The sequence below is a fragment of the Scardinius erythrophthalmus genome, assembly GCF_964197995.2.
Source record: "Scardinius erythrophthalmus genome assembly, chromosome: 17".
In the NCBI taxonomy this organism is placed as follows: domain Eukaryota; kingdom Metazoa; phylum Chordata; class Actinopteri; order Cypriniformes; family Leuciscidae; genus Scardinius; species Scardinius erythrophthalmus.
In genome coordinates, this window is record NC_138237.1 from 37848982 (window position 1) to 37863864 (window position 14883).

The 14883-nt window shown below is 38.9% G+C and overlaps 1 protein-coding gene across 1 annotated transcript; it reads right to left on the minus strand.

Moving 5' to 3' along the window:
• Positions 1-1036: 1036 nt before the first annotated feature.
• On the minus strand, positions 1037-14045 carry LOC308706118 (5-hydroxytryptamine receptor 2A; the record flags this gene model as incomplete). The annotated part of the gene is made up of 3 exons (XM_081391498.1): positions 1037-1677; positions 11168-11368; positions 13772-14045. 3 exons carry the CDS (start codon positions 14043-14045, stop codon positions 1037-1039), a joined length of 1116 nt encoding a protein of 371 aa, XP_081247624.1.
• Positions 14046-14883: the final 838 nt, after the last annotated feature.

A 14883-nucleotide genomic window follows, 5' to 3' on the forward strand; every position in this document is an offset into this window, starting at 1 on the left:
AAGGGAGACTTCAGCATTTAGCATTACACTTTCTATCAGTAGAAACCCTGTAGTATTTTCGAGTGACCGTGCTTCCCTCCCTAATGTCCCCCTGAGATGAGAGATTTATGTATTTTTTGTCTGGAAAAAATCCTCTGATGACGCAAAAATCGTCATTTTGCGTCATTGGAGGATTTTTTGGCCAGAGGCGAGAGACTACAGCCAGTAGGAGGCGCTGTCCCGCATGTGTTCAACCCGCCCATAGGAGGAGGGATCTCACTCACAGAATGTACACAGTGTCAGCCGTCTTTATTTGGAAGCTAAGTTAACAAGCTATTGCTCTGTGAAGAAAACTGAGTAGTAGGGGTTACCATCCTCTTTTTCCCGGACATGTCCGGCCGTCGAGATCGTCCAAAATGTCCGGGATTCAGCTTTTGCTTTCTGCAGTCGCCATTCATTGTTTACATGCACACCTTTTGTTTCAATCTAACTGAATTCATTCCGATTGGTGAATCTGAATGTAGTGTTTACATGAACGCTAAACAAGTGATCGGTTAATGTGCGTTTTAACATTGCTAAGAAAATTCCCGCTCCTCCGTCGCTCATCAGTAATCACACCACCGGCCTCGCGCCGTTCTCCCGCGGCCGTCAGCCTCGTCCTGCTCGCCACAGTAAACATGATGAATGGCGACTGTAGAACGCTAAAGCCGAATCCCGGACATTTTGGGCGATCTCGAAATCCCGGGCAGACTCGTCACAGAGACTCACTAGTAGCCTAGCCTTGTTGTTTAACTGCGCGCTCTTAACGGTAGGCGTGGCTTGGGAGTGGCCTCCTAGGGCAGGAAAGCAAGTGCATTCTGGGAGTTGTTGTCTTTTATCCACATGAGCCAAAAATACATTTTCTGGCTTTTCTTAGTCTAGAAAGCTCCAAATTCAAAAATAATTTCACATTTCTTCTACATAAATGACCTATTTTAAATACACATTCATCTTTCCAGAGGTGAAGTATCCCTTTAAGGATCCGACTAGTCTGTTAGTGATCAGCTGTAAGCGTGTGTCAGCATATTCTGTTGGACTGGATCTTCTTCTCTTCCTGATATTTACACTGTAGGTAGCGAGCGAAGGCTTGGCGGTACGTCTTGTTGAAAAGGGTGTAGATCAGGGGATTCACTCCCGAGGACACGTATCCCACCCAGACAAAGAAATTAATGAGTTTATAGAGAACCTCACTGCAGTCGGCCCGACAGATCGCGATCAGCACGTTCGTGATGAAGAACGGAGTCCACATGACCAGGAAGAGGAAGAAGACGATCCCCAGGACTTTGGAGGCTCGTTGCTCGTTTTTTATTTTTTGCATCATGCCTTGATTATTTTGGTTTCGTGGAGCTCTGAACACACGTTTGCTGATCGGAAATGTGGACTTCTTAGTGGAGGACTCACTGTTGAGCAGACTCGTGTCTGTTATCTTGGCGGAAGAACATGTGGAGTTGCTCTTGCTTTCCTGCGGGAAAGATAAGCTGTGTTTCTGGAGAACCTGGAGAGTCAGGATATAGCAGACCACCATGATGACCAGAGGAATGAAGAAGGCCATGGATGAGCCCACCAGGACGAAGCGAGGCTCATTCAACACGCAGGTGCCATTCACAAACACCTTCTGCTTATCCTGCAAACCCAGCACTGGAATGGGCAGCGACAACACTGAAAGAGAAGAAGGAAACAACAGGTTGTTCTTTAAGTATGTTGACGTTTTTACTGAATTATCTAGCAACCACAGCTGCTAGTTTCAGTTAAGCAACTGTGACTAAGAATTTAGACTTTTTATTTATTTTATTATATTTTTGTATAATAAAGAGCATTTTGTTTCTTTGGGCGATCCAGGGTGAAATGCATATGACCGGCATAAACAATGCACACGGATGGACAACAGCAAATGAAAGTGCTTGAGATTGGGTGGGATTAGCTATTATTACTATATTATAACAAAACCATAAGAGGAGCTGTGCAGAAATTATGCGTCAGAAATGCTGAATACGACACGAATATCATTCCTCCTGTCAGCTCCTGTTAATAACCCCAGGGAGCGCGAGGAAACCGGGTCAGTCTGCTTGCCTGACTGCTTATGTTATTGCATATATCCCATAGTGTCGGCCCAGATCCGGCCCACATCTGGTACACATGCACTCCACACATGCCAGATGTGAGCCGACCTAGTGCGAATGGAGGTTTTTCACTGACAAAATGGATAAGTAACAATCGAGCAAAAGTTCCAGAGCAACTGGAACTGTTAAAAAGCAATTCCCTTTAAAGGAAAAGTCGCACTTGACAAACAAAGCCTCGATTATCTGGAAATGTCTGAATCATTATTCCAGTTATCCATGAATTATGTGGTGCTGAATCATCAAGGAAATTCGTGGGTTACGAAATCAAAAGAAATAGGGCTTTTAAAGAGGGCAATACAGTACAGCATTATAGGCTAAAAGAGAAATTAAGTGTGAAATTAAGAGGGAAGTCTATAAGGAAGATCTCCAGTTACAAATGATAAGGGGAAATGTGGGTTCTGTTTGGGAGGGGGTGCATTTAATAACAGATCAGGATAGTAGGAAAAGAAATAATAGAATTAGTTGGAATGGATTCAGTTCAGATGTAGTTTTGTCACAGGATTTTAATAGTTTGTATGTGAGATTTGATACTTTTTGAAATTGAGGATGTCGGGTAAACGGAGAGCATGATTGTGTCCCTCTTGATGTGGGGGCCGGTTTTTAAACAGTGTAAATTCAGGAAGGCTCCTGGGCCTGGTAATACAGGGGGTCGATCACTCAAGGAATGTGCTGAGCCGTTAGGACCAATTATTTGTGAAATGTTTGCTCTGTCCATGCAATTACGAAAAGTACCTGCGCCGTGGAAGCAGTCTGGAATAATGAAATAATGCTATACTTCATTTAGAAATGATAAATTGATCACTAATAAAGTATGAAAATACAATTATTAAACACATTATAGATATGCTTATAAATCAAGAATAAAGCATTTATAGCTGTATTCATAAACTGCTTATTAATGCTTTATAAATGATGAATGAACTGTTTACTAATGCTTAACTAATGATTAATAGCGCGCAGTTATTATAAAGTGTTACCAAACTTGGTAGAGTGCAGTTTCTTCCTGCACAGATCTTGCAAGATCTTTAAAATCACGGGATTCCTAAAGGATCATAGACAGAACTCATGGAGGCCAGGATCCCTCTTTTGATCAGAGGTCTTTGCTGCAACTCCATCTTAAACTTGAAGGCATCTGACTCATTCAGCTCTCTTTCCGCTGGAAGTAAATCTCGGGTCAAATCCAAAGCCTTCTCATTCTTTGCTCGAAGATCATCTGGATTTTTTTTGCCAGAACATCTCCATTGTTACTTATCCATTTGTCAGTGAAAAACCTCCTTTCGCTCAAATAGCAACATGGTCGTGACACAGAGAAACAGCCTTTTTTCCTCTGAATTTACTGACAACAGACAGTCATCCACATAAAAACAATGCAAGACTGCATCAATTACGGCCTTGCTGAAGTCTTTGTTGTCTTCTGCACGCCTTCTGAGAGCAGAATTTGAGTAAGGTCACCATCAGGCCACCAAAGATATCTCAGCAAATCTGAGGAAACAAGGCTTCGATATCTGCCATGATCACAACTCTTTCCTTCCTGAATCTGGTTATCACTCATAGACTTGTAGGACTGAAAATAATCCAAGATATTTGAAATGAACCAAGACATTTGCTGTTTTCCAGCCCCTCTTTCACCGAAAGGACCCTTTGGAGTCCTAAAGGCACGAGGGGCTGATAGCGATCAAGGCCTGTTGGTCTAGATGTGTGTGAACTTCGGGGGTCGATGAATTGTCACACCTTTAGTGCGGTGGGGAAAGTGTAATGATCTGATTGGTCAGTTTGAATGTCTCACATTTGGGTTTTAGTCACATATGGTCAGGAAAGTATAAAAGAAGATTCTCTGATTCTCTGGGTCCCTTTCTTGGGTCTCTCTCTCTCTCTCTCTCTCTCTCTCTCTGCATGCTGGGGGTTTGGGTTATGGGAGCAACAAACGGGTGAGAAGAGCGACTTGGGTTTTTTTCTTCTATTTTTCCAGTTATTTTATTTATTTTGTTTTTATTTATCTATTTTTCCTTTATGTTTTCTTTTGTTTTGTGTATAATTTGATTTACTTGCAATCGAGTATTATTACGCTTCGGTTTTCGAAAGTTTTTTGACTTCGTGGCGGAGGCCTGAGATGGAGGCTCACCCGAGTGGGGGTGTAGCCTCGGTCTCGCTTCGCCATGGAGTCAGGTGTGTACCCGACGCGGATTCAAATGTAGAAGACGTGCTTGTCGCTGTGGGTGAACAAATTGGATACGGGAATATAATTTCAGCGTCAAGGATGAACAAAGCAGTGGTGATTTTCCTTAAAGATGAAAACTTGGTGAGTAAACTAATTGAATCTGGCGTTTGGGTAAATGGAGCGTTTACTGTTGTGTCACCGCTTGTATCGCAATCTGTTAGAGTTACGATTTCTAATGTGCCCCCCTTTATATTGAATAGTGACATTGAAAAAGAATTGTTGAGGTTTGGAAAAATGGCCAGTGAAGTGAAAATGATTCCGTTGAGGTGTAGGAATGAAGCATTGAAACATGTGCTGTCGTTTCGGCGTCAGGTGTTTATGTTTCTTGATCAACAAACACTTGATATTTCTTTCCGAATCAAACATGAGGGTAAATCGTATATGATTTACGCGAGTACCGGAAATTTGAAATGTTTCGAATGCGGAGACGTTGGACATAAAAAGATCGCTTGTCCACATAACAAAACGCAGCCAGAAAATAATGTAAATGATAATGAAGTCATTTCTAGTGTGCAGATTGGTGAAATGGTAGAGTTCAGTGAAGATCCAAATAAAACAACAGTTGATGGAAAAAATAAAGATGAAAATGCAGGTGAAGGGAGGAGTAATCAAAACAGAAATTCAACTGGTAGTTTGGTTCGTGCTGAAAAGAGAGAAAATCCATGTGTAGATGGTAATGATGGCGATAACGAAGACGAAGAGAGTCTTCGTTCTAAGTTATCAAAGGTTGTCAAAAATGACCCACAAAATACTGGACAGATTTGTTTGTCCCAGTTAACTGATGCAGAGGAGCAAGATGACACGGAAGATGATGATAGGTTTTCAGAGACATCGGATATTCTTTCTCAAATTAGTGAAGATCAATTGTATACTGTAAATGAGGTTAGTGATTTCCTGGACGCGACTTTTGGCAAAACAATAGAGATAAGTGAATTTTTTCCTGATGCAAAAATTTTTTTGCAATCAGTTTTGAAAATTCAACAGACAGCCACTTATGAGGAATTGAGTAGAAGGGAACGATTTAGATTGAAAAAAATTGTAACTAAATTGAGAAGAAAAATGGCCCTTGAAAAAGGTATAACAACTCCTTAATGATTAAATCACTTGGGGTGTTTTCTCTGTTTTTTTCTTTGCTAACCCTTCTATTTTTCTTTCTTGATCTTTCTTTTCTTCTGATGGGAAGTATTAAGATAGGAACAATTAATATTAATGGAGGAAGGGATGGTAGAAGAAGAGCAGTGTTGAATGAATATATTGAAAATAAGGATATGGATATAATTTTCTTACAAGAGACACATAGTGACATAGCTAATGAGATAGAATGGAAAAAGTGGTGGGGAGGCCATCTTTTCCTAAGTCATGGCACTAATACGACGGGTGGTGTTGCTATCTTGTTCTCGAAGAGAATTGACGTAATTTTTGAATCAAGTGATGAGATAGAGAAGGGTCGAGTTCTGGCTGTTCATGCTAAGTTGTTGGGATTTTCTTTTGTCTTTGTTAATGTCTATGCACCCAATAATGGTGCAGAAAGGATAAAGGTTTTTAAGAATTGTCAAAGTATAATGGGGAGTTATGATAAAAATGCTTGTCTAGTTTTGCGTGGTGACTGGAATTGTACATCAGATTTTAAATTAGACAGAAATGGAGAAGAACCATGCCCTCTTTCTGCTACGTGTTTAAATAAAATAATAAGCAATTTTGATTTATGTGATGTTTGGAGATTACAACATCCGGTAGAAAAGCAATATACTTGGTCCAAGTCTTCAAGTGACCACATCAGCTTTGCCAGGTTAGATCGTTTTTATATTAATAAAGACTGGTGTAATAGAATTTTGAAGGCCTGTATTTACCCCAGTGGTTTTTCAGATCATCATTTATGTATGATTGTTTTTAATTTACAAAAGACAAGAGGTCATAGCTATTATTGGCATTTTAATGTAAAATTGTTGCAGGATGCCTTCTTTTGTGAAAAATTTCATTTATTTTGGGCAAAATGGAGAGAGCGAAAGACTGATTTTGATGATGTTGTGCATTGGTGGGATGTGGGAAAAGCGCATATTAGGATTTTTTGTCAAAATTATACAGCTAATGCAAGTCATTGTTTTAAAAAAACTGTTATGGAACTGGAAGATGAAATAAAATTAATTGAAAGAAGTCTAATTAACCAAAATGGTGAATCAACTGAAAGACTGAATGAAAAAAAGAAAGCCTTGTCCTCACTTTTTCATGAGCGGGCTAAGGGAGCTTTAATAAGAGCTCGTTTCCTCTCTCTGAGAGAGATGGATGCACCAAGTTCTTTCTTTTTTAGTTTTGAGAAACGGGAAGGTGCGCGGAAGTCAATGCTACATCTAAAGAAATCAGATGGAACTGTGACAACTAATCCTAAAGAAATGAGGACAATGGCTATTGATTTCTATACAGAACTTTTTTCGGATGGTCCATGTGACATTGGCTGTATGGAGGACCTTTTTAAAGATTTACCAAAGTTGACTGATACACAGAGGAATCAACTGGAGGTTGAAATGGACATTGATGAAGTAACAAAGGCCGTTAATCAGCTATCTAATGGACGCGCACCGGGAATTGATGGACTTCCAGCCGAATTTTATAAACAGTTTTGGTACTTATTAAAAGATGATTTGTTTGATGTTTTTAAATCATCTTATAAGAAAAAAGAGTTACCAACAAGCTGTAAAAGAGCCGTTTTGTCTTTGTTACCAAAGAAAGGTGATCTTGGTCTTTTGAAGAACTGGAGACCAGTGGCAATTTTGTGTACTGACTATAAAATCTTAGCGAAATGTCTTTCAAATAGATTGAAATTGTATTTAGAACATATAGTAAATGAGTATCAAAGTTATTGTATTCCTAACAGAACCATAATGGATAACATTTTTCTTGTTCGTGATATCATTGATATTGCAAAAAGGAATGGTGACAATATTGGAATATTTGCAATTGATCAAGAGAAGGCATTTGATCGAGTCAGTCACTTTTATTTGTTTAGTTCCCTTAAAGCTTTTGGTTTTGGTGATCTTTTTATTTCATGGATCAAACTGTTGTATTCTGATGTTTCCACAATGTTGAAGGTAGGAGGAGGGCTTAGTCAACCAGTGTCAGTACGTAGAGGGATTCGACAAGGTTGCCCTTTGTCAGGGATGTTATATTCTTTAGCCATCGAACCTTTGCTTTGTCAATTGGGGATAAATTTAGATGGCCTGCTAATTAAAGAACAAAAAGTTAAACCTAAGTTTTCTGCCTATGCTGATGACGTTACCGTGTTTATCAAAAGTAAAAGAGATGTGTCTGTTTTAGAAGAAGTTTTAAGGAAGTACGAAAATGCCTCATTAGCAAAGGTAAACTGGGAAAAAAGTGGTCTGAAGAAGAGCCACCAGTTTTACCAGGAGGTGTGAAATGGGGTAAAGAAGGTTTGAAAATATTGGGTATTTATTTAGGTACTGACAACTATATTCAGAAGAACTGGGAAGGAATGTATGATAAGATGTGTGACCGTTTGTCACGGTGGAAATGGATCCTGCCTCAGTTATCTTTCAGAGGGAGAGTCTTGGTGGCAAATAATTTGGCTGCTTCAGCTCTTTGGCACAAACTAAATGTGTTGAATCCACCTGATGAAGTAGTTCATTTATTGCAAAAGAAAATAAATGATTTCTTTTGGTCCGGTCAGCACTGGGTAAAATCTGCTATTTTATATTTACCAGTCAGTGAAGGTGGACAAGGCCTAATAGATATAAAAAGCAGAATCAAGGCTTTCAGGCTCCAGACTGCACAGAAGTTGCTGTACTCTGAAAAAATCTGTTGGGCTGATACAGCTTGTTCCTTATTACGTGATATGAATTGGTTTAAATATGATTTTAATTTGTTTTTAATCAGTCTGAAAGATATGGAATGGACTGATTCTTCTCCGTTTTATAAATCAGTTTTGGAAGTGTGGAATTCTGTCTTTCAAGTGAGGAGAGATCCAACCCTTGAAGGTTGGATAAAAAATGAACCACTCTTTAACAATCCCCTAATACAAGCAAATGTGTTGAAAATGAGAAGTTTGCAAACATTAATGGTGAGAGCAGAATGTACATGTTTGTCTGATCTAAAGAATGGAAATGAGTGGAAAAGTCCCCAAGAACTGTGTAGTTTGACGGGCATTAAATCTGTGAGATTTATGGATAAAGTAATGAAGGAAATTCTTTCAGTTCTTCCTTCTATCTACAGACAAAGTATACTAGAAAATCGTGGTGGTGAACTAGAGGATGAAATGAGAGAAAGTTTTCCAAAACTTCAGATTTCAATGATAATAGATGAAAAGCCTGAGAAGGAATCACTTCTTGTTTTCTGTATACCTGAACTAAATTTGTTTGAAGACGTTTCAAAGAAAGCCTTGTATGTTTCATGTGTGAAAGTCTCTCATCAATCTGAGCTGAAGGAATGTAAAGAATCAAAGTGGTTGGAGGTGATTGGCCAGGGCTCTTCTCCTAGGAGATGTTGGAGGTCTTTATATAAATCACCTATAGAAAAACGCACTGCAGACCTTCAGTGGAGGATTGTGCATTCGGCAATTGCAACTAATAGATACTTGACACGTGTTGACCCCAGTGTGGGGAAGGAATGTATCTTTTGTGGTCATGAAGAAACTTTGAAGCATCTATTTTTAGATTGTTCTAGACTAAATGGTTTGTTTCAGATTTTAAAGAGTTGGCTTGGAGCACTTGGGGAAGATATGGATGAAAATATATTTATATTTGGCCCAAAATATGTTGCAACAGATAAAAAAAGAATTTCCTTAATCAATTTTTTAATTGGTGAAACAAAGCTGGCAATATGGATTACAAGGAAAAATAAGCGGAAAGTCAGCGGGACAACTGAACCTGAACTTATTTTAAAGGCTTTTGTATCTGCAAGGATTAAAGCAGAATTTGCTTTTTTTAAATTAACAAAAAATGTGGTTGCTTTCAATGAGTTTTGGGGACAGGCAGGAGTGTTGTGTGTGGTTGACCAAGAGGAAATTTTATTCCTAAATTTGTAATTTTATTTATGTATTTATTTATTGTATTTTTTTTATTTTATTTTATTTTTTGTGAATGTACATGTTTTTTTTTTGTTTGTTTGTTTGTTTTTTGTTTGTTTTTTTTAGGTTAATGTACATATGTTATATGTGATGAGGCCAAAGTTGTTTGGCAATATTTAGAAAAAAAGTTTTGTACTAATCTTTAGTGAATAAAGAGTTGTTCAAGTCAAGTCTCTCTCTCTCTCTCTCTCTCTCTCTCTCTTTACCGCCTCTTTCCTCTTACTCTCTACACACACTATTTCTCTCTCTCTCTCTCTCTCTCTCTCTCTCTCTCTCTCTCTCTCTCTCTCTCTCTCTTTATCTCCTCTTTCCTCCCTCTCTCTCTCTCTCTCTCTCTCTCTCTCTTTATCTCCTCTTTCCTCCTCTCTCTCTCTCTCTCTCTCTCTCTCTCTCTCTTATCTCCTCTTTCCTCCCTCTCTCTCTCTCTCTCTCTCTCTCTCTCTCTCTCTTTACCGCATCTTACTCTCTACACACCCTATTTCTCTCTCTCTCTCTCTCTCTCTCTCTCTCTCTCTCTCTCTCTCTCTCTCTCTCTCTCTCTCTCTCTCTCTCTCTCTCTCTTTACCTCCTCTTTCCTCTTAGGCCCCGTTCACACTACTGCGTTTTAGTTTGGAAATGGAGAATTAAAACGAATACGATCCCCGTCCACACCAGCGTTTTAGCTGCGTATTAGAATTGATCTTCGTCCACATTAAAACGACTGAAAACGCGGATCACGTGACCATTCACCAACACTGGGCATGCGCGTGCCGGTGTAAACACAACTTCATTGATAAAATTATCCCACCATGCCATGGTTCTTCCCGGGTTAACCCAAAACCGACGCTCCATGTACGGTCGGTACCGCCGCTGCACACGGGAACTGTCACAGATCGCTCGAATAATAGCTTGCCTCCGGCGCATGTAGGCAGTTATAGCATTGTAAAATGCAGAATTTACTTGGACAAAGCTGCTAGCAGAGATATACGCCATGACTGATGACACCCAATCATAGAGCCGAGCGTGAGCCTCTGCGTCATCGTTTCTAAAGTCCTCCGTCCACTTGACCCGTCCACACTAAAACACCCTCTGGAGATTCAAAACGAAAAACGGGTCGGCAGCGTTTCTAAACTTCTCCGTTTTTGCCGTTTTAGTCTGGACGGGAGGTGCAAACGTAGCAAAAAGTCTCCGTTTTTAAATGAAAACGCAGTAGTGTGGACGGGGCCTTAATCTCTACACACACACTCTCTCTCTCTCTCTCTACCTCCTCTTTCCTCTTTCCTCTTACTCTCTAATCTCTCTCTTTACCTCCTCTTTCCTCTTACTCTCTACACACACACTCTCTCTCTCTCTCTCTCTCTCTCTCAGGCAACATTTTACATGCTGAGTAAGATTAATGGTATAAGTTATCATCATCTCATACATCTATTTTGTGGCTATTTTAAGTGTAACCATATTTTGTCATTAAACCTTTTCAATTACAAATAATGTGCTATCTAGTTTTGATTTGGTATTGACTTTGAAGTGCTACAAACTGCAATACAGTATTGTCACTCTCTATAGCAATGCTCTCCCACATATTAAGCTATAACTGTGTTTATTGCCGTCGTTGGTGTAAGTGGCAGTGGGTGGCCTTTTTCTTTTTTTTCTTTTAACCCTGATGAGTGCTTGTGTGCTGAAATGTGTTTCTGTGCAGTATAACCCATCATTAACCACAATCTTTTGAAACTGTGACACTGGATGCTTCATTCTCACCTATAGAAATGGTCCACACAGTGATTATCTTGAGCATGGTCTTGCGCAGCAAGTTGCTGCGGCCGTATTTCAACGGGTCACGGATGCCGATGTAGCGGTCCAGAGAGATGGCACACAGGTGCATGATGGAGGCTGTGGAGAACAGCACATCGAGGAAGATCCACAGGGGACACAGCAGGTCAGGGAGAGGCCAGGTGTGATCTGCAAACGGACAGCAGGAGGACGACGTTTCAGAAACATGTTTCAGCGTGCACTTTTTTTCTGGTGCTCTTCAGTCATTTTTGATAGAAAAATGTTACTTTTTTTTTAATTCATCAGAATGGTACGAAAATTGGTAAAGGTTTTGGCACTTGCTGTGTGAACACAAAAAATAAATCATGGACATGATTCGAAAAGGTTAAATGGTGTTGTAAAAAATAGTCACACTTGTGCTCCTCGTGGTCAAAAATGAATGAAACGAATTTCCTCTAGTGGAAGCATTCGGTACTGCAGCCGAACACTGAAACACTGAAAGATCATTTTTGGAGATATCATCCTCAAAGTTAGATTTATGGCTTTGAAGAAAGATTTCATATAAAAATTTGAAATAGTATTTTTGTGCACTTTTCATAACAATAAATGTAAAATTCTGTAACTTTTTTTAAGTTCACTTTTTCAATTCAGCAATAATTTGCCAAGTGTCATCTCTGAAAAGAGATCAAACTTAAGCCTGTCCTTTAAAGCATTCAAGATTTACGACAGTTTAAAGGTGCATTGCGCAACATTTCATGTTAAAAATACCCGTTTTTCTAACCCATACATGCTTAAACAATTGCCTGATGGGCTGAATGAGCCCTTCTCTGATCACTGCGATTGCCTCTATAATCCTGTACAGTAAAATAAATAAGAGGGATTCGGGTCGGAATTTGAGACTGGGCGTGACGTCATGCGCGTTCAGTTGCAGTGTTGCAGTTTCGCTTGTCGCCAGAGGGGGCATAGTTCTGCAAAAACTCAGAGACTTGCGCAATGCACCTTTAAGTTGGAAAATTATCGTGAATAACTGGATTATAACCACTGCGTAAATATAATGTAGTATAAAATCCCCTAAAAATACAAAATATTACATAACAAAACATTATCAAACTAAAATATAGTACATTCCTTTCAATAAAAAAAAAAGTGATTTTTGATCGCCGTTCGAAGAGGGTTATATGTAAATAAAGTAAAAATGTTAACTAATAGGTATCACCATACATGATTAATCACAGTATGTTAAGACACTTGTTTTGCATTGCAAGTTTTCTGAAATGAACTCATTTGCATACTTTTCTGGAGCAGAAATCTGAAGATTGGATAAAGCCAGGTCAGATTTTGTTGACATGTTCCAGTCGAAGGTTAAAGGTTTTACAGAGAATATTTATCTTCTTATCACGCTATAAATTACTCTTATCACTCATAAATGTGTATTTTGATTGTTTCCCTTTTCAGTAGTGCAAAAGAACGTTATGGAGGCAAAATAGCTCAAAATCGTCTCGGGTTACGACTGTAACCTTTGTTCGCTGTGTCTCAGGAACTCTCAGGAACTCGAAAGGGAACTAAAAGTGAATATCTGAAAAAACAATGGTTTTGTCTTGCCTAAATATGCTATGACTAAGCATTACTTAAGTTGTTCCACAAACAATAGATATTGTCTATAATAAACTGATATTACAATTACTTCAAACTGTAAAATTCAGGTGAATCTAAAACATGTCTAGGCTATATCCCCCCCAAAAAAAGAAAAGAAAAGAAAAGTAAAGAAATTATTGTTAAAACTTTACAATACCGTTTCATTTGTCAACATTTGATGCATACATGAAATAATAATGAAAAATACTTTGATATCTTCGTTAATAATTCAATCTAACATTTATTAATACATTAATAAAATCAAAAGTTGTATTATTTAATTGACCTGAACTCACAGTGAACAGCTTTATTTTTATGAACTGACGTTAAAAATTAATAAATACTGTAACAAATGTATTGCTCATTGTTAATGTCAGTTAATGCATTAACTAACGTTAATGAACAGGACCTTATTGTAAAGTGTTAAAAATATTTATTACATGGCTTGGTGGAATTCTAATGTAGAATGTGGTGTGTTATTTCTTGATAACAGACGCTGCGAAGTATAACACACCGTTGCCATGAAAAACAGAGCGTTGCTATGGACGCAGGATTCTAACCGTAGAGACGGAACGGACTAGTTTCTTTAGCGGAAGCAATACAATCGTTTTTAAATCAATAAACTCCTTTTTAAATCAATATTTTGTGTCAAGTTATTTATTTATTTGGTGGGTACACAACCCCTTCAAGCTCCGCTTCGTGTCGTCCTGATCAGCCTGTCGGGGGTGTATTCGCTATAACAACCGCCTCGCTCTACATTATCCCTTACATATTTGGCATAAAAAACAATGAATCCCATTCAAGGAAAATTATTTAAAAAAAAAATATGACAGTAAAAAACAAACAAAAACATGTATTTTTAGAGAGCTTTTGTGAGACTCGTTTGCATTAAAAACATTTTCAGACTATTCATGTGCCTTTGAGTTTAAAAAAGAAAGAAAAAAGCATGGCACTTACTGTAAAGAATACTAATAAGTGAGGCTGGCATGACCAGGAATCCCACCAGCAAGTCCGCTACGGCCAGCGAGCACAAGAAGTAGTTGGTGGCATTGTGAAGCTTGCTTTCGATGGACACCGCCATGATCACCAGTATATTCCCCACAACAGTGAAAAATATAATGGCCAGGATGAACAGAACTGCCCAGTTCTTCCCCGTGGGTTGTGTGTCCTCTAATTCGAAAGAGCTGTTGTTGACGTCCGAAGAGTTGTTCCAGGCGTTCAATAAAGCCATTGTGGGAAAGGTAGAACTGAAGTCTGATAAGGCTCTCAGCGACTGTCAGTGTTGTTGATTCTCTATGATACTGTACGTGTGATCAGTTTCGGGTGTCAAATGACTTCAGGCCGTCTTCGGTACAACTGCTTACTCTTCTGGTTGTGAATCCTACACCTAAACACACAGTAGTACTGTTTAGATTAGGAGATAGACATGATTTCAAATATCATCCTTTTCTGTAAAGCAACAATGTGCACTGTGAAAAGTGCTATATAAATAAATGTAACTATAGATAGATTGATAGTTCCTGTGAAGAGGTTGTGCACATCCTATTCGTTTGAAATCATTATTATCAAATATTGACACATGTAAATGTCTGTTTAAACTCAGAGTGAAATGTCTTATCTAAATTCTTGTAGGAAACAGATCAAAAGTGTTATGAGTTGAATAATTCAGCTCTGACTTCTGTTGTATGTTTTATCTGATAGCAAATAGTTTGATGATTTTATCTAGATAGATATCGTCATATCTTGAGAACAACTGATGTGTTATGACTCAAAAATCTGTCAATTTGTTAAGGCTTGCTAATTGTGTTCATGCATAATAAGAAAAATGGGGGGGGGGGGTCTTATTCAAAAGATTGTGTAATTAAAACAATTAATGTTCATGTTCCGGGCACGTCCCACCGGGAGGAGACCCCGGGGAAGACCTAGGACACGCTGGAGGGACTACAGTATGTCTCCCGGCTGGCCAGGGAACGCCTCGGTGTCTAGGGAGAGGGAAGTTTGGGCATCTTTGCTTAGACTGCTGCCCCCGCGAACCGGCCCCGGATAAGCGGAAGAAGATGGATGGATGG